Source organism: Sphaeramia orbicularis, chromosome 13 (assembly GCF_902148855.1).
Source record: "Sphaeramia orbicularis chromosome 13, fSphaOr1.1, whole genome shotgun sequence".
NCBI lineage: Eukaryota > Metazoa > Chordata > Actinopteri > Kurtiformes > Apogonidae > Sphaeramia > Sphaeramia orbicularis.
The window spans coordinates 49,437,311-49,460,616 of record NC_043969.1 but is presented as its reverse complement, the minus strand read 5'-3'; the positions used below and the strand labels follow the sequence as shown (position 1 = coordinate 49,460,616).

The 23,306-nt window shown below is 37.6% G+C and overlaps 2 protein-coding genes across 3 annotated transcripts; one reads left to right on the top strand and one right to left on the bottom strand.

Moving 5' to 3' along the window:
- Positions 1-458: 458 nt before the first annotated feature.
- LOC115431565 (stress-associated endoplasmic reticulum protein 1) lies at positions 459-6,595 on the bottom strand. Its single transcript, XM_030152008.1, has 3 exons — positions 6,377-6,595; positions 4,347-4,419; positions 459-2,617 (listed from the first exon to the last, which is right to left on the bottom strand). The coding sequence occupies exons 1-3, from the start codon at positions 6,458-6,460 to the stop codon at positions 2,577-2,579; spliced, it is 198 nt and encodes a 65-aa protein (XP_030007868.1). The 5' UTR covers positions 6,461-6,595; the 3' UTR covers positions 459-2,576.
- Positions 6,596-8,246: 1,651 nt separating this feature from the next.
- eif2a (eukaryotic translation initiation factor 2A) lies at positions 8,247-23,096 on the top strand. Of its 2 annotated transcripts, none has more exons than XM_030152005.1 (16): positions 8,247-8,301; positions 11,259-11,328; positions 12,736-12,807; positions 13,207-13,325; positions 13,899-13,998; positions 14,584-14,666; positions 14,850-14,923; positions 15,011-15,155; positions 17,101-17,217; positions 18,294-18,450; positions 20,303-20,387; positions 20,948-21,280; positions 21,459-21,572; positions 21,810-21,929; positions 22,228-22,293; positions 22,391-23,096. In XM_030152005.1, exons 1-16 carry the CDS (start codon positions 8,274-8,276, stop codon positions 22,454-22,456), a joined length of 1,749 nt encoding a protein of 582 aa, XP_030007865.1. In that variant the 5' UTR covers positions 8,247-8,273; the 3' UTR covers positions 22,457-23,096. The 2 variants fall into 2 exon arrangements, with proteins under 2 accessions (XP_030007865.1, XP_030007866.1); XM_030152006.1 differs by having other exon boundaries at positions 21,459-21,576; positions 21,814-21,929.
- Positions 23,097-23,306: the final 210 nt, after the last annotated feature.

Genomic DNA, 23,306 nt, shown 5'->3' with positions numbered 1-23,306 from the left:
ATACCAAATTGGGTTTATAGATTGCCTGTGATCCTGAATAGATGTGATTACATTTTTGGAAAAGTTGGTGGAAGTTAAAGTTTTTTATGAATTTTTTCAACCCCCCCCAATTTACTTATAACGGGCAAAATTTCCCATCTATAAAAACTTCCATTTTCTTTCCATTTACTTCCAACTTGGCCCATACATAGAGGTAACTGATATGCTCACATGACCACACACATAGACATGATGACATCAGCTGGATCGATGACAAAATAAACTACAATATGTACAAGGGGCAGGTCTTGTTGTGTCTGGAACCACTTGTTCCAAATGTTTTCCAACCCTGGAAAATAACTTTCAAATGCCCATGTGTTTCCAGGTTTTTTCAGGACCCTGTTTGTAGGATGTTCATTGTTCTGTGTCTGCGGTGAAGACTTTCAGACAAAGACGATCCATTAAAGACAAACTCATCGTCACCTTCAACAGGAACTTTTATTACGTGAGTTCAACGTTAGTTCAGGTGAGTCTACACACGGTGCAGACTCACCTGTCGCCACCTCCAAACCTTCTGATTCAAAAGACCTTCATCTCATTTGATTTCATTTCCACTGAGGACGAGGACACGACGGATCAGGATCAGGAATGTAAAGCATGAAAACACCAGGACTGAGCGTTCACAACAGGAGAATAAAGCACTGAAATAGCAGCATGAAGTTGAACATAAGTCCGACCACCAACTAAACAATCAGATCAGTCTTTTTCACATCGGGGTGTATTAATAACTGTTAAAAAAAAAAAAAAAAAAAAAGACTGAAGAAAATTAAAACATGTTTAAAGATGACATGATGATGTGACTGGCATTAGCTAACCTGTCGGCTAAGGGCAGTTAGCATTAGATAAAACACGGAAATCTGTTTTAGTTTTTCTTATAATCTGGACGAAAACACCATGTGTGGAAATGTTAACATCATGGGTTTATTACTGGAATGTATAGAACTACTTTGTCTTTAGCTAAAATAGCACTAATAGTCTTTAGCTAACTTAAAGACAGTGAGTTACACACATCTTTAGCATCTTAAGTGTCTTTACTCTAAGTTTTTCTTTACTTAACGTGGACAGAATAATTACATTTAAATGTCACAAGAATTTTATTAATGTCATATAATGAGCTACAGCTGTCTTTAGCCAACATAGCTAATAGCAGCCATTCTGTTGTTAACTAGCCTCTTTGCTAAGCTGCTAGGTTTGGTAGGATTAACCCTGAACTAAAAATCCTGTGAAATTTTGCTGTTCTTAAGTCCAGGAAAACAAAACAATGAGTGGAAATGTCAATTTGAGCATTCTGTTAAGGTGAGCTATAAAAATGTCTATAGCTAATAAGAAAGCTAACAGTGGTTATCCTGTTGTTAGCTGCTGGTGACATTCTCTTTCCTAAGAAAATAGTATTTTTCTGAGATTAAATTTAAGACAAAAACCCTGTGAGAGCTTTAGTTTTGGCATTTCTTAAGATGAGGAAGACAAACGATTACTGAAAATGTGGACGATGTTACAGGAATGTAAGGAGGTTCCATGTCTTTAGCAGAGGCTAACAATCAAAGCTAGTTTTAAGCAGTAAAAGTTAGCTTTCAACAATAATATTCAATATTCATGACTGTAATGTTCACTCTGACATTAGCATTTGGCTAACAACATATCTGTTAATATTACATACAGTATGTTCATTCATAATCGCTGATTTTTATTCTTTGAGAAGACATTTTATTCCTTAAAAAGTCACAGTCTGGTGATTTTATGGACTTTTAACAAATCCGACTTACAAATAATTTAACAAACAGCTCCATCTTCTACTAAACTGTGTGTTTTTACAGATTAATGATAGAACTCAGACGTTAAAGTTTGTCTAAGTCACAGCTGCTGTTCATCTGTACAGGATTTCACCACAGTAAATAAAGAACATAAAAGCACAAGACTCGTGTTTTAAGTAATAAAGTGTCTCATCAAGTCAAGCACATTATGAAAATAAATACCAACAATATAACATTCACCCCAGTTTTAACTACATTTTTTAGTCAATTTTTTTTTGCATGTCTCGTCCATAAAAACCCAGCTTGTCCAACAGTATTGAGTTTACCATCTGTTCTGTGTGAGAATTAGTTTAAGTTGTATTTGTTAATTAGTTTTGTTGTGCGTTTTTAACAAATCACATTTAAGTCCCAATATTATGACATTAAGTAGAACCTAAATTAAGTTTTTGAAAAGCTAAATAATCAGCATTTTTAGTTATTTCGTGGACATCCTTGTAACATGGCTGAAAGTGTGGATTAAACCCTGATGTTTTTTCCAGAGCAGGTGGACTCTGACCCCTCCCCCCGCCGCTGCAGAGGGGGCGGGGCTAAGGCAGGTCTATGGCTTATTCAGAGAAACACTGTGAGAAGGTCACGAACACAAACACATGGAACAAACACATCCACACGGAGTAAACGCAGGGGCGGGGCTACAACGGCGCACACGGGTCAGGAATGTTTCGGTCGCTTCGGATCAGGGCGGGGTCGGGATGATGCTCGACTCCGCCCCCTGCTGGTCATGTGACTTTACATCCCCATCCGGATGCTCTGGATGATCTGGAAAATTGCTGCAAAAAGAGAGAAAGCGGAAATGTTAACACATTTATTAACAATTAACTGAATATTTTCAGTTCTTTTAACATTACATATTAGATTATATTTAATTATTATTTATCTTTTTAACTAAACTAATTGTTAACTGATATGTGGGATATCCTTAATGAAGCCATTATTCCTTAAATATCTATTTTCTATTTGTTAAATGTTTTATTTTACATTTCTTTTGTTTACTCTTTACATGTTTTATTTGAACTTTGATTTTTTTCCCCCCATATTTTATTTTAAGGACTTTTCTGTTAAATATCTTCAGTATAAAGTAATTCCATTTTTAATATAGAGTAATTAATGTATATTTGATTGTAAGTATCTTAATGACAACTTTTGATTTATTTCATATATTTTACATTTAATGTGTTCACTTTCTATACCTTAGATTTATATTTTTATTCAATGTCACATTAAAAGGCTGTTAAAACACCAGACAATATGTTTGTAACTAATAATTCAACAGTTTTAAGTCCATTTTCATTTAATTAACACTTTAATTGTCACTAATTATAGACATAAGTGGTCCTGAAGCAGCAGATGTTTTATTGGGCATCGACTCATGGTACAAACTGACTGGGTGACAGGGTTGATGCGAGGACGCTCCGACGGTGGCGCTGAATCGAGGTTTTATCAGCTGGACTTTGATGTTTGATCAGAGTGAGCGCTCTGCTCTTTGGCTGATCTCTGTCCTGTCTGAGCACGCTCAGATAAAAGCCACACCTGTCCAACACTCAGAGCCACGCGACATCTGTTTACGAGTCAAAGTGACCGCAGAGAACACAGCGACATGTCAGATAAGCCACGCCCCTCAGCCCTGATATCACGGGAGGAGGAGGCGGAGCTATACGCACACCTGATAAACTAATGTCACCTTTAATTTAGAGTTTTATGCTGAATGTTCAGTTTTATCTACAAACAATTTCAAACGTTTTTGTTTCAGTGACGGAACTATGCATATGTAAAAGAGAACAACTCATCTATTAATAAGAAAACTCAATAATTACAGAGAAAATGTAGCTGAGAGGGAATTACTTATTTTCTTTTAATTTTTCTGCTGTTTAACACATGTTAATGGTGGAATTTTTAATATATATATATATATCTATATATATATATATATATATATATATATATATATATATATATATATATATATATTTTTTTTTTTTAATCAGTGATAACTTTTTAAATACAGTCTTTTTTTTGCACTTTAAGAATCTGCTGCTAAACTGATTTACATTGTTTGTACTACAGTAACAATATAGATTATTCTATTCTATTCTATTCTATTCTATTCTATTCTATTCTATAATCAGATACATTAAAATGGATGTCTGTATTTGGTTTGTCTGGAAACTGCACATGGAAAACATTACATTTGTAAATATTATGTCTGTATGTACAGAAAAACTCATTCAAATTGCAGATACTCTTATATTTCTTGTTTGTCACTCATATGTTCTGCACTTTTCTGTATTTTGTGTTTTCTGTAATTTTGCAACAGTAAACACTGCAATGTCTCCACGGTGGGATCTAAAAAAAAGTCTGATCTTGTCCACTGAGTTAAAACACAAAGCAGAAAAATGGGAGTTTAGTGAAGATGATTAGATGATGTTGAGCCTCAGACCTGGACCGAAGAGGATCCGGACTCTGATCTAATGGATGTTGAGGAGGAGGAGGAAGACTCACCTGATCCACAGACAACGAAGATGAAGAGTGCGAGCAGCCACGGTCCGACGCCTTTATCTTCAGTCATATTCCTCTGAAAACGCACAAACATCCACAGAGTTCATTAAACACTATGACGACTTCAGGATCAATCACGTCTTTGAATATTGGATTTATTCATGTTTCCAGATGGAGTCATATGTGACCGGACCCAGAAACACAAAGAATAGAACATGACGTAGAAGCAGAATGTTATCAGATGTGAACTTTGGAAACAGGTTCTTCTAAATCAGGGGTCTCAAACATGCGTCCCGGGGGCCAAATGCGTCCCCCCAAAGGTTCCAATCCGGCCCCTGGGATGAATTTGTAAAGTGCAAAAATTCCACAGTCGAGGCTGTGGAACTCATTGTAGTTGCGGTTCCACATACAGACCAATATGATCTACAGTCAAATAATAACAGCAGAAGAACCGACAAAAAAAAATGACCCCAGATTTTCTTCTTGGTTTGATGTGAAAAAAATATTATATTATACCTATAAATAATGACAACTTCAAAATTTTTTTAGTGCAAAAAATAACATTAAAGTATGAAAATATTTACATTTACAAACTTTGTGTAACAATAAAATGTGAATAACCTGAACAAATATGAACAACCTGAAATGTCTAAAGAAAATTAAGCACAATATTAACAATTTTCTGCCTGTTCCTCAGTGTTTAGTTGCAGATCCAATCCATAAGGCACATGGAGAAATGATTAGCTGAAGCAGAATATTGTTAAAATTGCACTTATTTTTCTTAAGAAATTTCAGTTTTTCAGGTCATTCACATCTTTTTTGTTTGGATTGTTTATAAAAGTAAGTATTTTCATAATTTAATGTTTTGGGGGTTTTTTTGCACTAAAACACAGACAAAATTTGGAGTTGTCATTATTTATAGGTTATTATCAAGGTTATTATCGTTAACGAAAATTAACAAAATGACAAAAACTAGAATTGTAAAAACATTTTCATTAACTGAAATAAATAAAAACTATAATTAAAAGAAAAAAAAAAAAGATAACCAAGTGAAACTGTATTGTGTATTTACAAAACTAACTAAAACGTATAAAAATTATGGATAAAATTCCCTTAGTTTTTGTCTCTGTCAATGTGGGATTGATATGAAATGGATTTATTTCCCTCAAGCAATTTCAGCTGCTGGCACCATATGATATTAAACGGTCCGTCATTTCTCGTCACTTGTGGTTTCCAGTCGTCTTCTGGGCCCCACTCTACCTGGAAACATGGAGACTAAAGGTGGGAGAAAGCAGCAGAGTCCTGTCTGGGATTTATTTGAATGTGACGGCGAGGAAGAGAAAAGATATGAAAAAAACTAAACTAAAACTAAGCATTTAGAAAATAACGAAAACTAACAAAAACTAACAAACCTGCTCTAAAAACTAATTAAAACTAACTGAATTACAGAAAAAAAGTCAAAACTAAATAAAACTAAACTATAATGAAAAATCCACAACTATTATAACCTTGGTTCTTATACTATTATTTTACTGGTCTGGCCCACTTTGGATCAAATCAGGCTGAATGTGGAACCTGAAAGAAATGACTTTGAGAGCCCTGTTCTAAATGTTCTGATCTGACTCTTGACAGTCTTTGTTAATTCGTCTTCATCTGGTTGGACTCTTCCTACGGCTCACATCCGGATCTGCTTCATTTTCTTTCATTATGTCAGTGTGTGATGATGGAACTGGTTTAAATAAGCACATGTTACTTTCTCCAGAAGGTCTTGAAAACCCAAACCTGAACACCAGCTCCAGTTCTGATTCATCACAACTTCCTCGTTCCACCACAGTCTGTGAAGTGGTTTCACTGGGACCTGCTTCTGCTTCTGTGGGTTCTACCTGGTCCAGGATCACAGGGGACCTCTCAGTGTGGTCTGTGGTTGAACCTGGAGTCCAGATCGTGGTTCTGGTGCTGGTTTCGGGTGGATTTTCCCACTTTTGTGCGTCTTTTCGCTCACTGGTGTGTGACTGAGCCGTTGTTCAACTCACCGTTGACTTGGCCACGTTTCCTCTCTGGGTGATGTTCTTGCTGTGCTTCTCGTTCGCCATCCGGATCCTCTGCTTGGCCACCATCTTGACTTAGAGTCGGTGCTGGTTCTGGTGGGTTTGAGTCGACTTTTACTGGTTTTACTGGTTGTTTTTCTTGCTGTTTTCCGTCTCGCTCCTCCGTTGGTTGTCGGACTGGGACAGATTCACTCTTGTCTACGTACTCAAAAAGCTCAGTCCCCGCCCACTAGACCCGCCCCCTCTGCTCCAAGACCCGCCCTCTCCCACGTAAAGGTACAAAGTATCAAAATAAACTTCCCGGGATGCACTTTCAAAATAAAACCCGGGCTGAAACCTGATCAACAAACCTCACTGTCACGGTTTTCAGTTTTAAAAAAATTGTTAAAAACAAACAAACAAACAAAAAAAACCTGTAGTGTGATTTAATGAAACAGTTTGACCAGATCTCAGTCTCTTAATTTAGAAATACTGTAGAACTCAAAAAACATTTTTATTTATTTATTTATTTTTTAAATTTTGTTAGAGCTGCAACCAATTAATTGATTAGGTGCTTGAAGCGAATAGAAAAATTCACAATTCGATTAATCGACTCGAATTAATTGAAGGGAAATATTCTATTGCAGTTTTCCTGAATTGAAGCTTCTTTGTGCATCACAATAAGCGTCCATGTGAAACACAACAGTGGAACCAATGTTTAACAGCAGAGAAATAAAGGAAACAAAGTTTTGATTCAGGGGAATTGTGTATGAATGATTTTTTGGGATCACTTTGAGTCGATTAATCGGTTGGAGCTCTAAATTTTAATTCTCACCAGATTTCAGTTCCATTTGAAAAACATTTTTGTCCCTGGTGGGCCAATTTAAAGATATGAACATTATATTGGAAATTTGTACTGTCAGATTTACCAGATTCCATGGTAATACATAATATTTTGATGGATTTAAATAAAGTTTAACACTATCTAAATCCGTTCCCATCTGTTTAAAATGTCCAACTATTTATTTACTGTTTATTTATTTAAAGAACAGATACAATATGTGGATGGTCAAGGAACAGCACTGTAGTGTTTGTAATGCCTATTAACAACACTTGTCATGTGAAGGCTTTTACAAACCCCCAAAAGGGAAACATGAAGTATGTGAAGTATGTATGAACTGGACACAATGAAAAATGTTTGTTTTGTTTTTTTTCTATGCACTTGTACTCCACGTTATATTTCCCAAATTTCACATTGTTGATTATCTTGGTCATTTTGTAGATTCTTTGTTCATTTTGTTGATGTTCATCTGTGATAAAACACCACTGCGAGGTAGATCTGAGGAGACGGATTGCACTTTCATATGTTTTTGATCAGGCTTTATTTAGTATCATAATGATAGATGCATTACAGTCATGTGTTTAAATCTTCTCTGGACAGTTGAATCTTTAAAAATTTTTATATCAGAGGTTTGTTAGTCATTACACATAGTTGTTCTTCTGTATTATATTATATACTACATGATATTGTTTTATTTTTCTCAATTTATCTGGTTGCATAAAAGTGTCTCGTTACCGTGCAGTTCATACATGTCGGATATATTTTATTTTTTATTTTGAAAGCGGAAGTGTTGTGTGTTTCTTGGTGATCTACAATAACCTGATGAAGCCGTGGTCAAACAAACAAATACAACAATTTAAAACACGTTATAATTAGGTTTATTCCAAACAGTGTGCATTGTGAGTACAAAATGACACCGTTAAAGTGTAAATGATCGTTTCAGAGCCTGTTTTTTGAGTGAATTTACGTGGATTGTATGCTGATGTGGCACTGAAGGACACGCCCCTCCCCATCTGTGACGTATTTCCGGTTTCTGTGTTTCTTCTTCCGGCACACGCAAACATGGCGCCCCCCATTCCGCTCCTGGCAGGTGGGTAAATTCACGTTTCAGTCCGTGTTTTATCCATTTAAAGTTGTCCCACTGACAGGCGACGGAGCTCCGGGATTTACCAGACCGAGGTTCGGACCCGGGCGGGTTTCTGTTCGTGGCCATGTTGAAGTGAACTCGGGTTAATGCACCGAACTCCGTTAAAAAAGGAGACGTTCGCGTTTTACCTTCATCTTACGAACCTTGATGCGTCTTAAAAACAACATTATGTCGTTTTCGTAAACCAGTAGAATGTTTTATGATGTTCGGTGTCATTTTAAAACCACACGGGGAAATGTTCGTAAAATAAACCGGACTTTTTCACTTCTGTTCCCGCTTTTTCACGATTCATTTACGCCAGTGGAAAGCACAGACCAGACAGTGTTAATTAGACAAATTCACCAAGAAAAAGGATATTTACGAGAAAATATTAACGACGAATGTTAAAGCAGCTGCTGTCGGTTTAGAAACAGACGTTAATGTTATCTTACATGTAAGTTTTTGTAGTTGTAACGCTAGAGGAAGTAGAATGAGTCGATTTCTAAATGAAGTTCTGAGCCTGAGTTGATGTTTGGATGGGTTTATTAAGTTAAAGGAGCTCAGACTGCAGCTTAATATTTACAGATGAGACTTTGACATATTAAACATGAAAACCCAGACTACATGCTTTCCTTGGTCAGTGTGGAGCTAATGTGTGATCTAAATGTGGTGTTAATGGAAGGCGTTTTGTGAAGGATGAAAGCACAGTGAAGCCTCAGGGTTCACTGATCACATGTGAAATGAATCGAAGACTAGAACCAATCAATCAGTCATTGTTGGATGTGTTGGATTTCTGATCAAAAAATGGATTTGAATTTTTTCCACTTTATAGTAGGGATACACAGAGGGAGAATGTGAGCGCGAATGAATAATGGGTCAATAATGTAAAGCGCTTTGGGTGTCTAGAAAGGCGCTATATAAATCCAATCCATTATTATTATTATTATGGTAAAATTCTTGGCTGATGTGTTTAAAGGACATTTTGGTTGTTTCTTTTAGTTTTTTCTTCTTATTTTTCCTCCTTAATACAGAAATATTCATTAGAAATAGAAAAATACTTAAATCCTCCATCACATTCACTCATCTGGTTAAATTATACACATTATTTATACACTTAACCTTCAGGTATCCAGGTGAGCATATTATGCACACTTTGCACTTCATGTTATTAAAGCTCATGTTGTTTTTCACAATTAGTTTTAGGTCAGAATTCAAAAGTTGTTCATTTTTGCATGATTTTTATAATTCTGATCCATCCACTAAAATCATCCCAGAATAAACAGTGTTAAATTCCTACTCTAACACCCTTCTACCAAGTGAGTATAAAATACACATTTTTAGCATTTAACATTTGACCTAGCACAAAAAAATAATAATGCATATGAACCAATGTAGATGTTTATTATTGACATTTGCCAGGACAAAATAGAAAAAAAAAATCTAATTTTTCTGTAGGGTCAGGTCTAGGGAACACACATCTAAAAGTCTGAGTTTCTCTTATCCTATTCTGTACACACTCATCTGTTAGCTTATCACTGTGATGTAGAATAAATGCTTGTATTAAAAATATTTGACTTGTTTTCTAGACACATAGGTTTTTACATCATAATAGGATCAAGAATTGAAACCGTGTTACTTTAAATCTGTGTCAATAAGTCCAAAAATTTCCAAGATGTTCTCCTAAATGTTGACATCAGTGTAACTTAATATATTATTTAACAAATCAGAAGCAAACTTAAGTGAATTTCCCGTGGGAACTGCAGGTTAAGCACTTTAGTGTAAAACTTCTCAAAATCAGTGACATTTTGATGAAACTGTGTCACAAAGTACATTTGAAAATATTTTTGGTCAAAAATGTTATTTTATGCAATCATCGTCCTTACTATGTTTAAGTACTTACAGATACGTACTGAAATATGGAACACACATTGATATAGATTATATATGTACAAAGTTAGAGCCCATTGAACACCAAACATGGAACCGTGTCAACCAAAATCATTACTATGGTGCTGTGCAGATTATGCGCTTTCTGTGGTTAGAAGGACTTTTATAGATGGGATACCAGAGGGTTAATAAAACATGTATGTCTATGTCATAATACTTATACATATATATACATATATACATATATTATACATATATATAATTCCCCTACATATGGCAGTGGTTTCCAACCTTTTTTGGCTTGTGACCCCATTTTAACATCACAAGTTTCCAGCGACCCCAGACATTCAAAACGAGACTTTTTTTTTTTTTTTGATAAATTAATTTGTTTGTGATCCTGTAATAGTTTGCTCTACTATGTTGCAAATAAAGGTTAGTTTTAGAGGACATTTAGGCTATATAATGTATATTATTATGGATGGAGGCAGTAAAGCCAGGTGTAGATTACTGCATACAGTGAGAATTGTATTTTCCTTGGTCAGGATATGTACAGTCAGTCCAGCTTGGATTTACAAGGCTGACAATTAATACTGAACGAACCAGAACTGAAACTATGAATTATGAAAGAGCTGCAGCATCTGGAACCGACCACAGTGAACATTTGACAGATAAACAGAACCACAGTACTGCAGTTTCACAACCACAGTTTGTCATGTCTTTTGTGGATTGGGGTTGTCTCTGTCATCTCACCATTTATTTTTTATTAATAAGTTTTTGGGTTTTTTTTTTTTTTTTTCTTCAATTACTAGAAATTTTAGCTGACCCCATTTGAATTCTAGCCGACCCCACATGGGGTCCCGACCCCAAGGTTGAAAAACACTGACATATGGGCTAAATGTAAACCCATATACAGTATACGGTTTACTACTGGCTTTAATTTGTTTGATGTGATGGTTTTGTTGATTTCCATTAGTTCCATGTGTGTATGTGTGTTGAACTGTGTGAAGAATAACATACGTGTTGTGTGTTTTCAGTGCGAGGATCTGACGGTACATCTCTGCTTCGTGGACCGCCAACCTGTGAACAACATGCCGCCTTCCAGAGGTAAAACACAAACTCGTCCGTCACACCTTCAGTTTGTATTTTAAAGAACACGACAGTGCTCAGCTTCGTTTTACTGACACGCTGCCGCAAAGTTTAGAAAATGAAGAAATAAGACGAATGCCAGGAGTTACAGACACTGAAAACGCTGAAGGAGAAATACCATGTAAAATAAAGCTGGATTTTCTTGATGTTTGATTCACATCATCAAATAAAACCATTTTCATGTTCTTGAGTAAAAAAATCATCAGTAATTAATGCATTCATTTATTTAGATTTAATATTTTTAACGAAAATAAGTAAAATCAACAGAATATGAAGGATTTGTGTCCTTACGTCTTCATTCTCTTTTTCATTTTATTCAGGTTTTTTTTTTTTTTTTTTTGCTGTTTTCATTTCTTACATTTTCATCTTGTTTAATCATTGGCAACAGTTTTGTTTGGTTAAGTTTTGTTTGTTTTCTTTCTCTTATAATATTTTAGTTTTATCTTTTAGTGTTTTTTGTTCCTTTTTCTTTCTTTTCATGTTTCATATTTAAGTTTTTTCAGTTTGTTGAGTTTTTTAGATTTTCATTTTGTTCAGTATTTTATGCTGTTTTCAGATTTCAAGAATCGCTTAAAACCATGAGCAACTGTCTGGTTTCTTCAGCCTCTAAACTGGAAATAAATAATGATTTCAAATGTATAATTATAATTGACATCAACAGAAAAGTCAATTATAATTATACATTTGAAATCATTATTTATTTCCAGTTTAGAGGCTGAAGAATTGACATCAACAGAAAAGAGGGCGACACGGTGGTGCAGTGGTTAGCACACGTGCCTCACAGCAAGAAGGTCCTGGGTTCGATTCCAACACCAGTCGACGGGGGGTGGGACCTTTCTGTGTGGAGTTTGCATGTTCTCCCCGTGTCTGCGTGGGTTCTCTCCGGGTACTCCGGCTTCCTCCCACAGTCCAAAAACATGCACTAATAGGTTAATTGGTTAATCTAAATTGCCCATAGGTGTGAATGTGAGAGTGATTGTTTGTCTCTATATGTTCAGCCCTGTGATGAACTGGCGACTTGTCCAGGGTGTACCCCGCCTTCGCCCCTATGTAGCTGGGATAGGCTCCAAGCGACCCCCGTGACCCTAGTGAGGATAAAGCGGGTTCAGAAAATGAATGAATGAATGAATCAACAGAAAAGATAGTATTTTTTAGAGCATTTTAGGCCTGAACACTCAGCTCGAAGTCAAACATGTTTAAGTGTATAATTTAACCTGCTTTATTGTTACTTCTTGACCTCAGTTAAACCTGTTGATTGTTCATTTTCTATAAATAGACAATATTAGAAAAAAAAATGCTCCTCACTTTATTAACAGCAGCCAACCCTTGTGTGTTTGTTTGTTTGTTTGTTTGTTTGTTTCCCAGGGACCCTCGGGTCTGCAGGTGTTTTACGTTCAGCAGAGATGGGACTCTGTTCAGCTGGTGTAACGGACAGAGGTAACCATTGATTATCGATCAGTGATTTCAGTCATGTTTGTACGACATGAACGACTGTTTGTTCAGTTAATATCAGTCAGTATCTACGTCTTCAATCTAAACGCTGAAGGTGAGAAGTCAACTGTGTCTCCCAGGGTGCATTTCACCACCATACACCTTAAAACTAATGTGGCGATGTTTAGAATTCTGTTCCGCTTTGATTGGCTTCTTCTGCACGGTGACAGCAGCTGATTGGTCAGAATATGATGGTTACGTTCCTCACATGGAACCAGGTCTTTATCAACCACACGTCATGTTTCACTCATTGTTCGAGGAGAAGAACTGGTCAGATTTTATCAATAACTAAATGGTAATTATCACAGAGTGTTAAATAAACTAAATGTCATGTGTGTCCGTCAGTGTCACTGTGGTCAAATCTTCAGACAGCTCCATTGTGGCGACCTTTGACCTCCCAAAGACAGCTCTCCTGGAGTTTTCTCCTCTGGGCGGCGTCCTGGTCACCTGGCAACCGTACACCAGTAAGATCACCATCAACTCACCTCTGTAGGTCTATATGACCACTCATGGGCTGCGGGCTCATGGGAAATGGAGTTTTTTAAATGACGGCGAGGTAGAAACATCAGACTCACAGATGTTTCATACATTATGTATCTGCTTTAGTCCAGTTCTTCATGCAGAGTTTCTGTCCCAACGTTTCCTCTGTTATCTATCATCTAACTTCTAAAATCCTTCCTTATCATCGGCCTTGTAGCAAAGTTGTCACATTTTCTGTCAGATTTTGATATCTGTGTAACTACTCTCCTAACACTGCTGACTCAATTTGAATCATTGGCTCTGACTTGAAAAAAATAGGACTTGGGCAATTATGCTACAAGGCTAATGTTATGTTTTCATGTCAACAACACCTTGTTTTCATGTCCGTGTTCATCAGAGACCTCTACACGACATCTGAACACACTGTTTTAGGTCCCAACAAAACCATTTCAGAAAACCAAATAGTGTTAAAAACTTCTAAATCTAGATTTTTTTAGCTAGTGTTGTTAAATTCCTGTAGGAAATCACCGATGCGTTTGTGTTTGTCTGTAAATCAGAGTCTCCAGACAGTCCTCAGGGCGACGCTAACCTCCAACTGTTCGAGCTGCCAAGTGGACGGTTGATCAAAGCTCTGTACCAGAAGAAGGTAGACCTGTGGTGAGTGTGAACGAGAACCATTTAACAAGTGAACTGAATCAAAAGAAGCTAAACTAGTGTGGAGTTCCTCAAGGCTCTGTTGTTGATCCACTTCTGTTCAGCATGTAGGTGCATCTCCTTAATAGTGTAACATTTTATAAAGATGACACACAACTCGACATAATGGCCACCACATGAGTGTAGTCCTTACATTAACTGAATAAGAATCTTAAAAGTAAACAAATTACAATTGAAACTGAAACTAACATTTTTTGGTTTTTGATTTAAAAAAAAATTAGGTCAGTTTCAGTTCTTAATAATTTTACCATAAACAGAATATGTTGAACTGTTTTTCAGTCACTTTAACTGAATCTCTGCATAGTTTATCGTCTGAATGATAAAGTTTATCTAATGCATCATATTTATCTTATGAATCCGAACAATTTTATCTCATGGAGTTCCTCAAGGACCTGTTGTCAGTCCTCTTCTGTTCATCTCCACGTTTTCCCATAGTAGAATATGGAACATTATAACATTTCTTCTGGTCTTTGCGTTATTGTACCACAGAGTCATGTGGTGTCTGTGCTTGCATCTGATTGGCTGCAGGTGTCCCAGCTGGTCTGACGATGAGAAGATTGCAGTGAGGAGCGTCAACAACGAGCTGCATTTCTATGAGAACAACGATTTCAGTAAGAAAACACATTCTTTTTTTCATCTAAATTTAGCTGTGGTCTGTTTTTTACTAACTCTAATTGGCTCTGATTGGCTGCTTCTCTATGGCAACGGTGGCTGATTGGTCGCAAAGAAAATTGATTTATTGATATTAAACAGATGTGAGAGTGTGAATAATCGTGTCTTTGTTCATCTTTCAGACACCATCGCTAACAAGCTGCACATGCAGAAGGTTTCAGACTTTGCGTTGTCACCTGGGGGACAGCCCAGTAAGGTGAGTACTGGTCCAGGTCTAGGTCCAGGTCCTGATGAATGAGCTCAGGTGATACCGTGGTCCCATCGTCGTGGTTTGTCCTCGCAGGTGGCTGTCTACGTGCCGGGCAGTAAAGGAGCGCCGTCTTTCGTGCGTTTGTACCAGTACCCAGTTCTGGGCGGACCCACGGCAGCACTCGCCAACAAGAGCTTCTTCAAAGCTGACAAAGTGACCATGCAGTGGAACAAGAAAGGTGAGGAGATTCTTCTTCTTTTCTTTCTTTCTTTCTTTCTTTCTTTCTTTCTTTCTTTCTTTCTTTCTTTCTTTCTTTCTTTCTTTCTTTCTCTTCTGATTTTTCTTCCTCCTTCTTTCTCCTCCTCCTTCTCCTCTTCAAACCAGTTTATTTGTTTTTATAATTGTTATTTTATTTTTAACTGCACTTTTTCTGTTTAAAAAACCTTTAAAATGAATTGTTGGTGTTTTTTTGGGGCTGGAACAGATTAATTATATTTTAAGGCCTTTCAGTGGGGAAAACTGATTCATAAAACAAGTAAATCACAAACTGAGCCCAGTCATGGAGTGAATTAAAGTGGTTCTGTGAGGTTCTGCTGTAACCTGAGCTGCTCACTAATGCTGTACAAGTATCTGTTACAAAACCAGCCCATACCTGTTATCAGCCTGATATCAGAACATTCGAAGCACGTTTTCAGTGAAAGAGATAAACACAGTGAGAAAGTGCAACAGCTGCTGCTTTACCTCCACTTCCTGTAACACAGAACAGAAAAACAGAAAATGACGCCTCCATGTACGGCTCTGATCAGTTTAAAAAAAAAAAGAAAACTCAATTATATAATGGATTATCATTAAATATATCATGTGTTGTCGTAGCTTAATTATTTTATCACCTAAAGGAAGAGTGTGAAGTGTGTTTTAGAGTAAAAAATGTCATTTTCTTAGTATTTTTTTTATTATTATCATTATCTTTTAAATACGTAATAGAATAACCTTTAACGTATCATTAGTCACTGTAAATGATCAGAAGACATTTTATTGAATGACACATATTCTTAATGTCAGTATGTGTTTTAATGCAAGTTTCTTTGTCATTTATGAAATAAATATTCAGTTCAACAAATTTAATACAAGATGCTCAATTTGCATTTGTTCAGAGTTTTTCTGTTTAAAAGTATGCCTCAAAATATGAACGTTGAGCTTTTTCTCTATTACACAATGTAATTATGTTTGTGTCCATCTTTAAAAAAAAAAATTATACACATCTTGAATGTTTTCTTTATTATAGTTGTATAATTTCATAAATGCACCAGACATTGCATTATTGGAATGGAAATACAAAATTAAACTGCAAACTAATCACAAATGGGCTACAGCAGAGAAGCACCCTCATGGTAATGTGTAGATAGGTTTAAATAGTCTTTTCATGGCTCCAGTCAGATTTCCTTCTTCTCTTTTTTTGTCATAAATAACTCTTTAGGTTGTAAATCTTGCCAACCTGTGTTATTGGATCAGCAGGTATTAAACAGTTACATCAGTAGATGGTTTGGGTCTTAATTAGGGATGTTAGAAAATATCGGTTCTGCAATTAAAAAGTACTGTATCGATTTTTTTTTTTTTTTTTTTAGGTATTTCTTCAAATGCAGATATTGCGGAGTTTCATTTTTGTATTTTGTTTTTCTTCATTGTTTATATCTTATTTATTATTATTTAACACTGTTTTTTTAAATAATGGTTATTTGAAGCATCCTAAAAGCACTTTTTACTGTCTGAGAGGCAGATGGTAGTTCCTTTGGAAACTAGGAGAATCAGAAAAATTTTGTGATATAGCATTAGATCCTGTTCTGATCAAATTAAAACATGTTAACTATTTGTGCATATTTCTGGTGTAATTCAGTTCTTCCAGGAAATAATCTTTAAAAAAAAAAAAAGAAGTTAACAAAAATTTTTCTTTTTAACAGTATCATGATATATCGTGATATATCATATCGTGATCCTAGTATTGTGATTTGTATCGTATCGCCAGATTCTTGCCAATGCACAGCCCTAGTCTTAATGGGTTCAGAGTTAAAGTTCCAGCAGACCCTCAGGTTAATGGGTTTGCGTCTCATCGGAAGCTGATTGGATGTGTTGAACAGATGTTGTTGAAACCGTGACATGACTCGTTTCTCGTCTCGTTGCTGCAGCGTCGGCCGTTCTGGTGACGGCGAGCACCGAGGTAGACAAAACAGGAGCATCGTATTACGGCGAGCAGACGCTGCATTACCTGGCGGTGAATGGAGAGACGGCACTGGTCCAGCTACGTGAGTAACACTGTCAACCAATCACACGGTGACCTCTGACCCCTCAGGGCCACCGTAGGTCCAACCCACACTGTGTTTCCATGTGTTATTTATGGAGGGTTCAGGCCATGTTCAGAGGTTTGAGTAAAGGATGAGGACGTTTGTTTGGGTTTAGCTCCATCATCCATGTCTGGTCTAATGCTTCATTCACCCTTTTGTCCTCTACATCTCCATGTTCTGATATTTGTTGTTTTAGACGCGGTGATTAACGTTCTTCTGTAGTTTGTGCAGCAATACAGTTCTGGACCAATATGATCTAAAGTGGGCCGGACCAGTAAAATCATAATATAATAACCTCGAAATAATGGCAACTCCAACTTTTTATTTTTGTATTTGTGTGAAATCAGTAAAATCACATGATGAAAATCTTTCACAAGAAAATGTTTGTTTATGCATTTGGCAGACACTTTTTCCCCAAGTGACTTACAGGGGAAAACCAATCAAATCACTCAATCAATCAAATTTTAATGTTAACCACAAAATTAAGTGCAATTTTAACAATATTATGTGTCATCATTTCCACATTTTAACGTACAGATCACAGTGGATCTACAAATATACAAAACATTTAGTGACAGGCAGAATATTGGTCCATTTACACTTCATGTTTATATTTCTTTGGGTTATTCACATTTTATTGTGAAAGGATAGATTGTTCATGTAAATATTTTCATAATGCTTTAATCAAACTGAAGAGAAAATGTGTTGTTGTTTTTGTTATTTGCAGGTTATCATTCTGTTATTTTACTGGTCCGACCCCCTTTAGATCCTGTTGGTCTGAATGTGGAACCTGAACTAAAATGACTTTGATCCTGACATTTGCAAACTCATCCCAGGGGCCTGATCAGACCCTGTAGTGGCTGGTTTTGGCCCCCAGGCCGTATGTTCGACACCCCCGCTGAGGTTTTAGAATCAGTCACTAACGTTCTTCCAGCGCCTCAGAGTTCGGATCATCAGAACAACCCCGTTACCAAACTCCCTCAGATATGATGTAAAACCATAAACGTGACGTAACTATGGTTTTTCCTGTGAAACAGCGAAGAACGGTCCAATCTATGACGTGGCCTGGAGTCCCACCTCCTCCGAGTTCTGTGTGGTCTACGGCTTCATGCCCGCCAAAGCCACCATCTTCAACCTGAAATGTGACCCGGTGTTTGACTTCGGAACCGGACCTCGGAATGCCGCCTACTACAGGTACCGACCCGGACCCTCATGTCCTGGTTTAGCCTGAAACATTCTGGTCTAAACTGGAGTCCAGACCCTGTTTTAGCTGCAACAACTGTTCGACTGGTTGATAAATAGTCGACGACTAATTTAGTCGACAGGTCGTAAATGATGTCACGCACTTTTGTTTGAAGAAAAATGTTTATTTTATTACTAATTTTAACTCTTGAGTATTTAGTTTAACAAAGTTTGTTAAACACTGGAATTGTTCTGCAGAAAAAGCACTTTTGTTTAATGATTTTTTTTATTATTGTTGCTACAGTATTTGTTGAATATTGATTTGGAAATTAGATTAGATTAGATGAGACTTTATTGATCCCACAATGAGAAAATTCACTGGTCAAGGCAGCAACAGATTAAAGTGCAAGAAAAAAGTTCAACATAAAGACAAACAACAGGGTTTCTGCAGGTCATTAAAAAGAATTAAAAGTCATTAAATAGATTTTGTGAAAATTAAGGCCTTAAATGGCATTAAAAAGCATTAAATTCAATGTCCAGAGGCATTAAAAAATTAAATACACTTTATGGAAAAAAAAGCGTTGTTATTCAGGATTTATTTTGATTATTTAAACATTTAATAATTTTGATCAGTAGTATAGTGTGATGATTGACCGGTGGAACTCTTTAATTGTCTATTGTTTATGACTGATAAACTAAGTCACAACACCAGATGATTGGAATGCAATGCACTGTGAGTGTGTTCATGCTGTGATGAAAGAGCGGAGGGAATACAGTCTACTCTCGTTATACCGCCAACTTCCGTTCACGGCCAAATTGGCGGTATAGCGAAAATGGCGTTACAACGGGTTGCGTCCATAATGTGCATGTCTTTACTATATGATGTCTATGCTGCCTCCGTTAACCCGTTCTAATTGCATTTCTAAATAAATCTTGATTCTGTTATGTTGTAAGGCAGGGATCGGCAACCTTTAACACTCAAAGAGCCATTTCGACCTGGTTTCCACGCCGGTTTCCGCGGCTCACCTCGAAGGTGCCGTGCTGCGGCACTGGCGGTATAACAGTCGGGAAATCAATGGTATAAGTGTTGTTTGTGCATGGAACTGGGCTGGCGGATGGCGATAGGCGGAAATGGCGGTAGCTAGTGGAATAATGCATTGGGGATTTTTGTGCAATGGTTTTGGTCGGCGGTGAGCGAAAATGGCGGTATAACGGCGGGAGGTTTAACGAGAGTAGACTGTATTAGCAAATGTGGGAAAAATGGGAAAATGCAAGTTTCAGCGGAAGTGATTGGAGGAGGAACTATTCAGAACCTGGTGAAAGCCTGTGGATGATAAATGTATATATAAAACTGTATCTGCAGTTGGACATGGGCATTAAATTTGTTTAAAGTGGCATTAGAAAGGGAATTAATTTAGATTTGCTGATACCTGCAGAAACAGAAAAACAGAAAAATGTATAAAATAAATAATAATAGCAGTAAGTAATCAGTCTGTAGGCTATATACAAACTTTATTTATTCTCACTGTTGTCATTGAATGTTCTTGTTAAAGGAAAGAAAACGTATTTTATTGCTCTAATAAATATAAAAGCCATTGTCTTTTTTTTTTTTTTTTTTTTTTTTTTTTTTGCGGTTCATTTTCTCGACTCTTAGTCCACTCTTCGTTACAGTAGTTGATGACTCGTCGACTTATTTGAAATAATCATTTGTTACAGCTCTAGTTTGAAATGTTTGCCTCGTTCAGGCTCAGGTTCCAGAGTTTAATCATTTATTGTATCAGAAACATGACGGTACCGACCCGGTCCACCCAGGTCTCTACCCTTTTGTCTCTGATTGGTCGGATGTGTGACGTCCTGTTTTCAGTCCTCAGGGCCACATCCTGGTTCTGGCCGGGTTCGGGAACCTGAGGGGTCAGATGGAGGTCTGGGACGTCAAGAAATACAAACAAGTGAGTTTTTCATACAATCTGTTTTTAGCTTTTTTTCCACCCTTTTTTTCTGTATTTCATCAACTTGAGCCATGAACAAAAATACCAAATACTCAATAACTGTCATCTATTTTCACCCTTTAAATGCCATGTTTGTAATGTAAAAAAAAACCCCAAAAAAACATTTTTTGATGCAAAAAAATTTTTTGAAATTTATTTTTCAATATGCCACTTAAAAATGTGATTATTTTTTGGTTTTTTCATCCCGTCATATGTCAATGATTAACACCAACATTGGTTAATATGTGTTATTATTTTTTGTTCTTGGTCAAATGTTAAATGCTAAATGTGTCAGTGTGCGTTTGTACTCACTTGGTCACTCACAATGGGATGATTTTATTGGATGGATCAGAATTTAAGAAATCATGCAAAAATGAACAACTTCTGAATTCTGACCTAAAACAAAATTGTGTAAATAATCTGACCTTTAATAAGATGAAGTGTAAAGTGTGTATAATATACTCACCTGGACACCACAGGGTTAATGAGGTTTAGCGCTGTCCTTATCTGTCCTCGTCCAGGTGTCCAAACCTCAGGCTCCAGACGCCACCCACTTCTCCTGGTGTCCTGACGGTGAGCACGTTGTCACGGCGACCTGCTCTCCGCGTCTGCGCGTCAGTAACGGTTTTAAGATCTGGCACTACACGGGCTCGGTTCTGCACAAGTGGGAGGTGGCGGCGGGTTCGGAGCTGTGGGAGGTCTGCTGGCAGAACTTCGCAGACGGCAGCTTCCCTGAGCGGCCCATCCGCTACCAGGCCACGCCCACTGAACTGGGCACCACGCAGGCTGCGCCCACCCAGGCGTACCGCCCTCCTGCCCTCAGACACCTGCCGGCCGCCGCCAGCTCCAAACTGGTGAGGGTCCGGTTCATCAGTGAAATGTTCTGGTTCTGGTTCTGTTCAGTCAGATTTATACACTAAATCGAATGTATTTAATGGACCTGATCTGGTTCTGGTTCTGGTTCATGGGTCTGACACCAGAACATGAACCGGATCAACATCAGTATTTAAAGAAACATTGACTCTGTTTCAGCACGAAGAAGAACCTCCTCAGAACATGAGACCCGGAGCCTCTGGAGAGAAGGCGTTGTCCAAGACGGCGCTGAAGAACCAGAGGAAACGGGAGGCCAAGAAGGCGGCGAAGCAGGCGGGTGGCGCCGCATGACATGACGACGCACACGGCGACACAAACAACAACAAACATCAACAAACAACACAAATGATACAAACAACAACATCAAGAAGAACAAATGCCTCAAACAACATCAACAACAACGACAAACAATGATGACGCAAACACTAGAACTCAGTCATGTCATCACTGACCTCACACATGTTGTGTTTGCTTTAACGTGTTTGTATGATGTGTCTGTTACTTCTTTAGGAAGCAAAATCTGAACCTGAGCCTGAGCCTTCGTCTGACCCCGCCCCCGTCAGCAACAGCCAATCAGCTTCAACCTGTGGAGAATCTGAGACAGACAAGAAGATCAGGAATCTGAAGAAGGTCCAGAGGGTTCTTTTATTCCAGACATTTGCATGGTTTTAGTTCATCACAGTCTTAATCGTCATCATCGTCATCTCTGAGTTTAATGTCAGCTGGTGTTTTGCTGCCTCCGTCTGGAACCAGTCTGTTACTGCATCATCTCAGATCCTGCAAACATCAAACATGTTTCTGTAGAAATGATGTTAAAAACCAAACCTGTACCTGTTTTCACCTGAAACCATTTTATTTTCATGTAATAACTAATGACTTAAGTTTCCGTTGTTGTTGATGATCCTGTTTGTTGATTGGTCGGTTTCAGAAACTCAAAGCTATTGAGGAGCTGAAGGAGCAGCAAGCGTCTGGAAAAGTCCTGCAGAAAAACCAGGTGACGTTTGTTCAATTTCACATTTCACTTCCTGTTTACGTTGAAACAACAAAGGGTAGCAAATGTTTGTTTGTTCTGATGTTTGTTGTCTCATCAGCTGGAGAAGGTCCAGAAGGAGGAGCAGCTGCTGAAGGAGCTGGAGGAGCTGCAGATTGGACACTAGGAGGCCACGCCTCCAATCCCATCAGCCATTGCACAAGCAGCTGCAGACTCAGCCTGTTTGAGTTAGAGACAGGTTTAGACTCACCTGTTGGACTGGAGGGGCGAGGCTTAAAGCTGGACATGCCCCCTGCGCTTGTTCCCTGATTGGTTTGTTTTCTATCCAAGTGAAAATGGCAAATTCATTCCTGGCTGCTGCTGAAATGCATCCTGGGAAATGCGGTATGAGGGTTCACTGACATATTTATGAAAAACCAGTTTTATTTTTAAAGGAACAGTTCTACCTTTTATTTTAAAAATGTGGGAATGTTCCTTTAAATCCACACCTGTTCGTCACAGCCCTGTTGCTATGCAACGCCGATGCTGCCATAGCGACGGACAGTCTGTTTATAGGGAACTGCAGTGTTACTTTCACAGTAAAAGCCTGATGCCACATTTTACTGCAACATTTAACTGTAATAAACTGATGTGGGAGAGTTTGGTGTTCAGAGTGATTCCTACCTGTCATTACTCATCTGAGGCCCCGCCCACGTGGATCACAGTGACATCTTGGAATCATGTGACATTTAGTCTTCATCTCCTGCTGTAACATTTGGTCTAATGGTCACACAGATTTGAATAAAATCATTATACATTTAAATGTGCGTGTTTTACGATTGGAGTGAATCTGTACAAAACATCCCATTCATTTCCAATGGAAGAAAATGGAAATGTTCAAACCCTGCCCACTTCAGAGCCCCGTTACTCCATTCATTACTATTGAAACCTGGTTCAGACACACTTTAACTCTGGTGCTTTTCTGCGTCTGTTTATGGTTTTATAATGGTGGTGGATTGGATGATCCTATTCATCCT

Excerpts from the sequence above, each read along its gene's own strand:
- LOC115431565 (XM_030152008.1), bottom strand. The coding sequence starts at position 6,460 with ATGGTGGCCAAGCAGAGGATCCGGATGGCGAACGAGAAGCACAGCAAG. Across the intron at positions 4,420-6,376 it reads GAAACGTGGCCAAGTCAACG|AGGAATATGACTGAAGATAA; the intron begins GTGAGTTGAACA and ends GTGCGTTTTCAG. Across the intron at positions 2,618-4,346 it reads CTTCGTTGTCTGTGGATCAG|CAATTTTCCAGATCATCCAG; the intron begins GTGAGTCTTCCT and ends CTCTTTTTGCAG.
- eif2a (XM_030152005.1), top strand. The coding sequence starts at position 8,274 with ATGGCGCCCCCCATTCCGCTCCTGGCAG. Across the intron at positions 11,329-12,735 it reads CAACATGCCGCCTTCCAGAG|GGACCCTCGGGTCTGCAGGT; the intron begins GTAAAACACAAA and ends TTTGTTTCCCAG. Across the intron at positions 21,281-21,458 it reads CCGCCGCCAGCTCCAAACTG|CACGAAGAAGAACCTCCTCA; the intron begins GTGAGGGTCCGG and ends ACTCTGTTTCAG.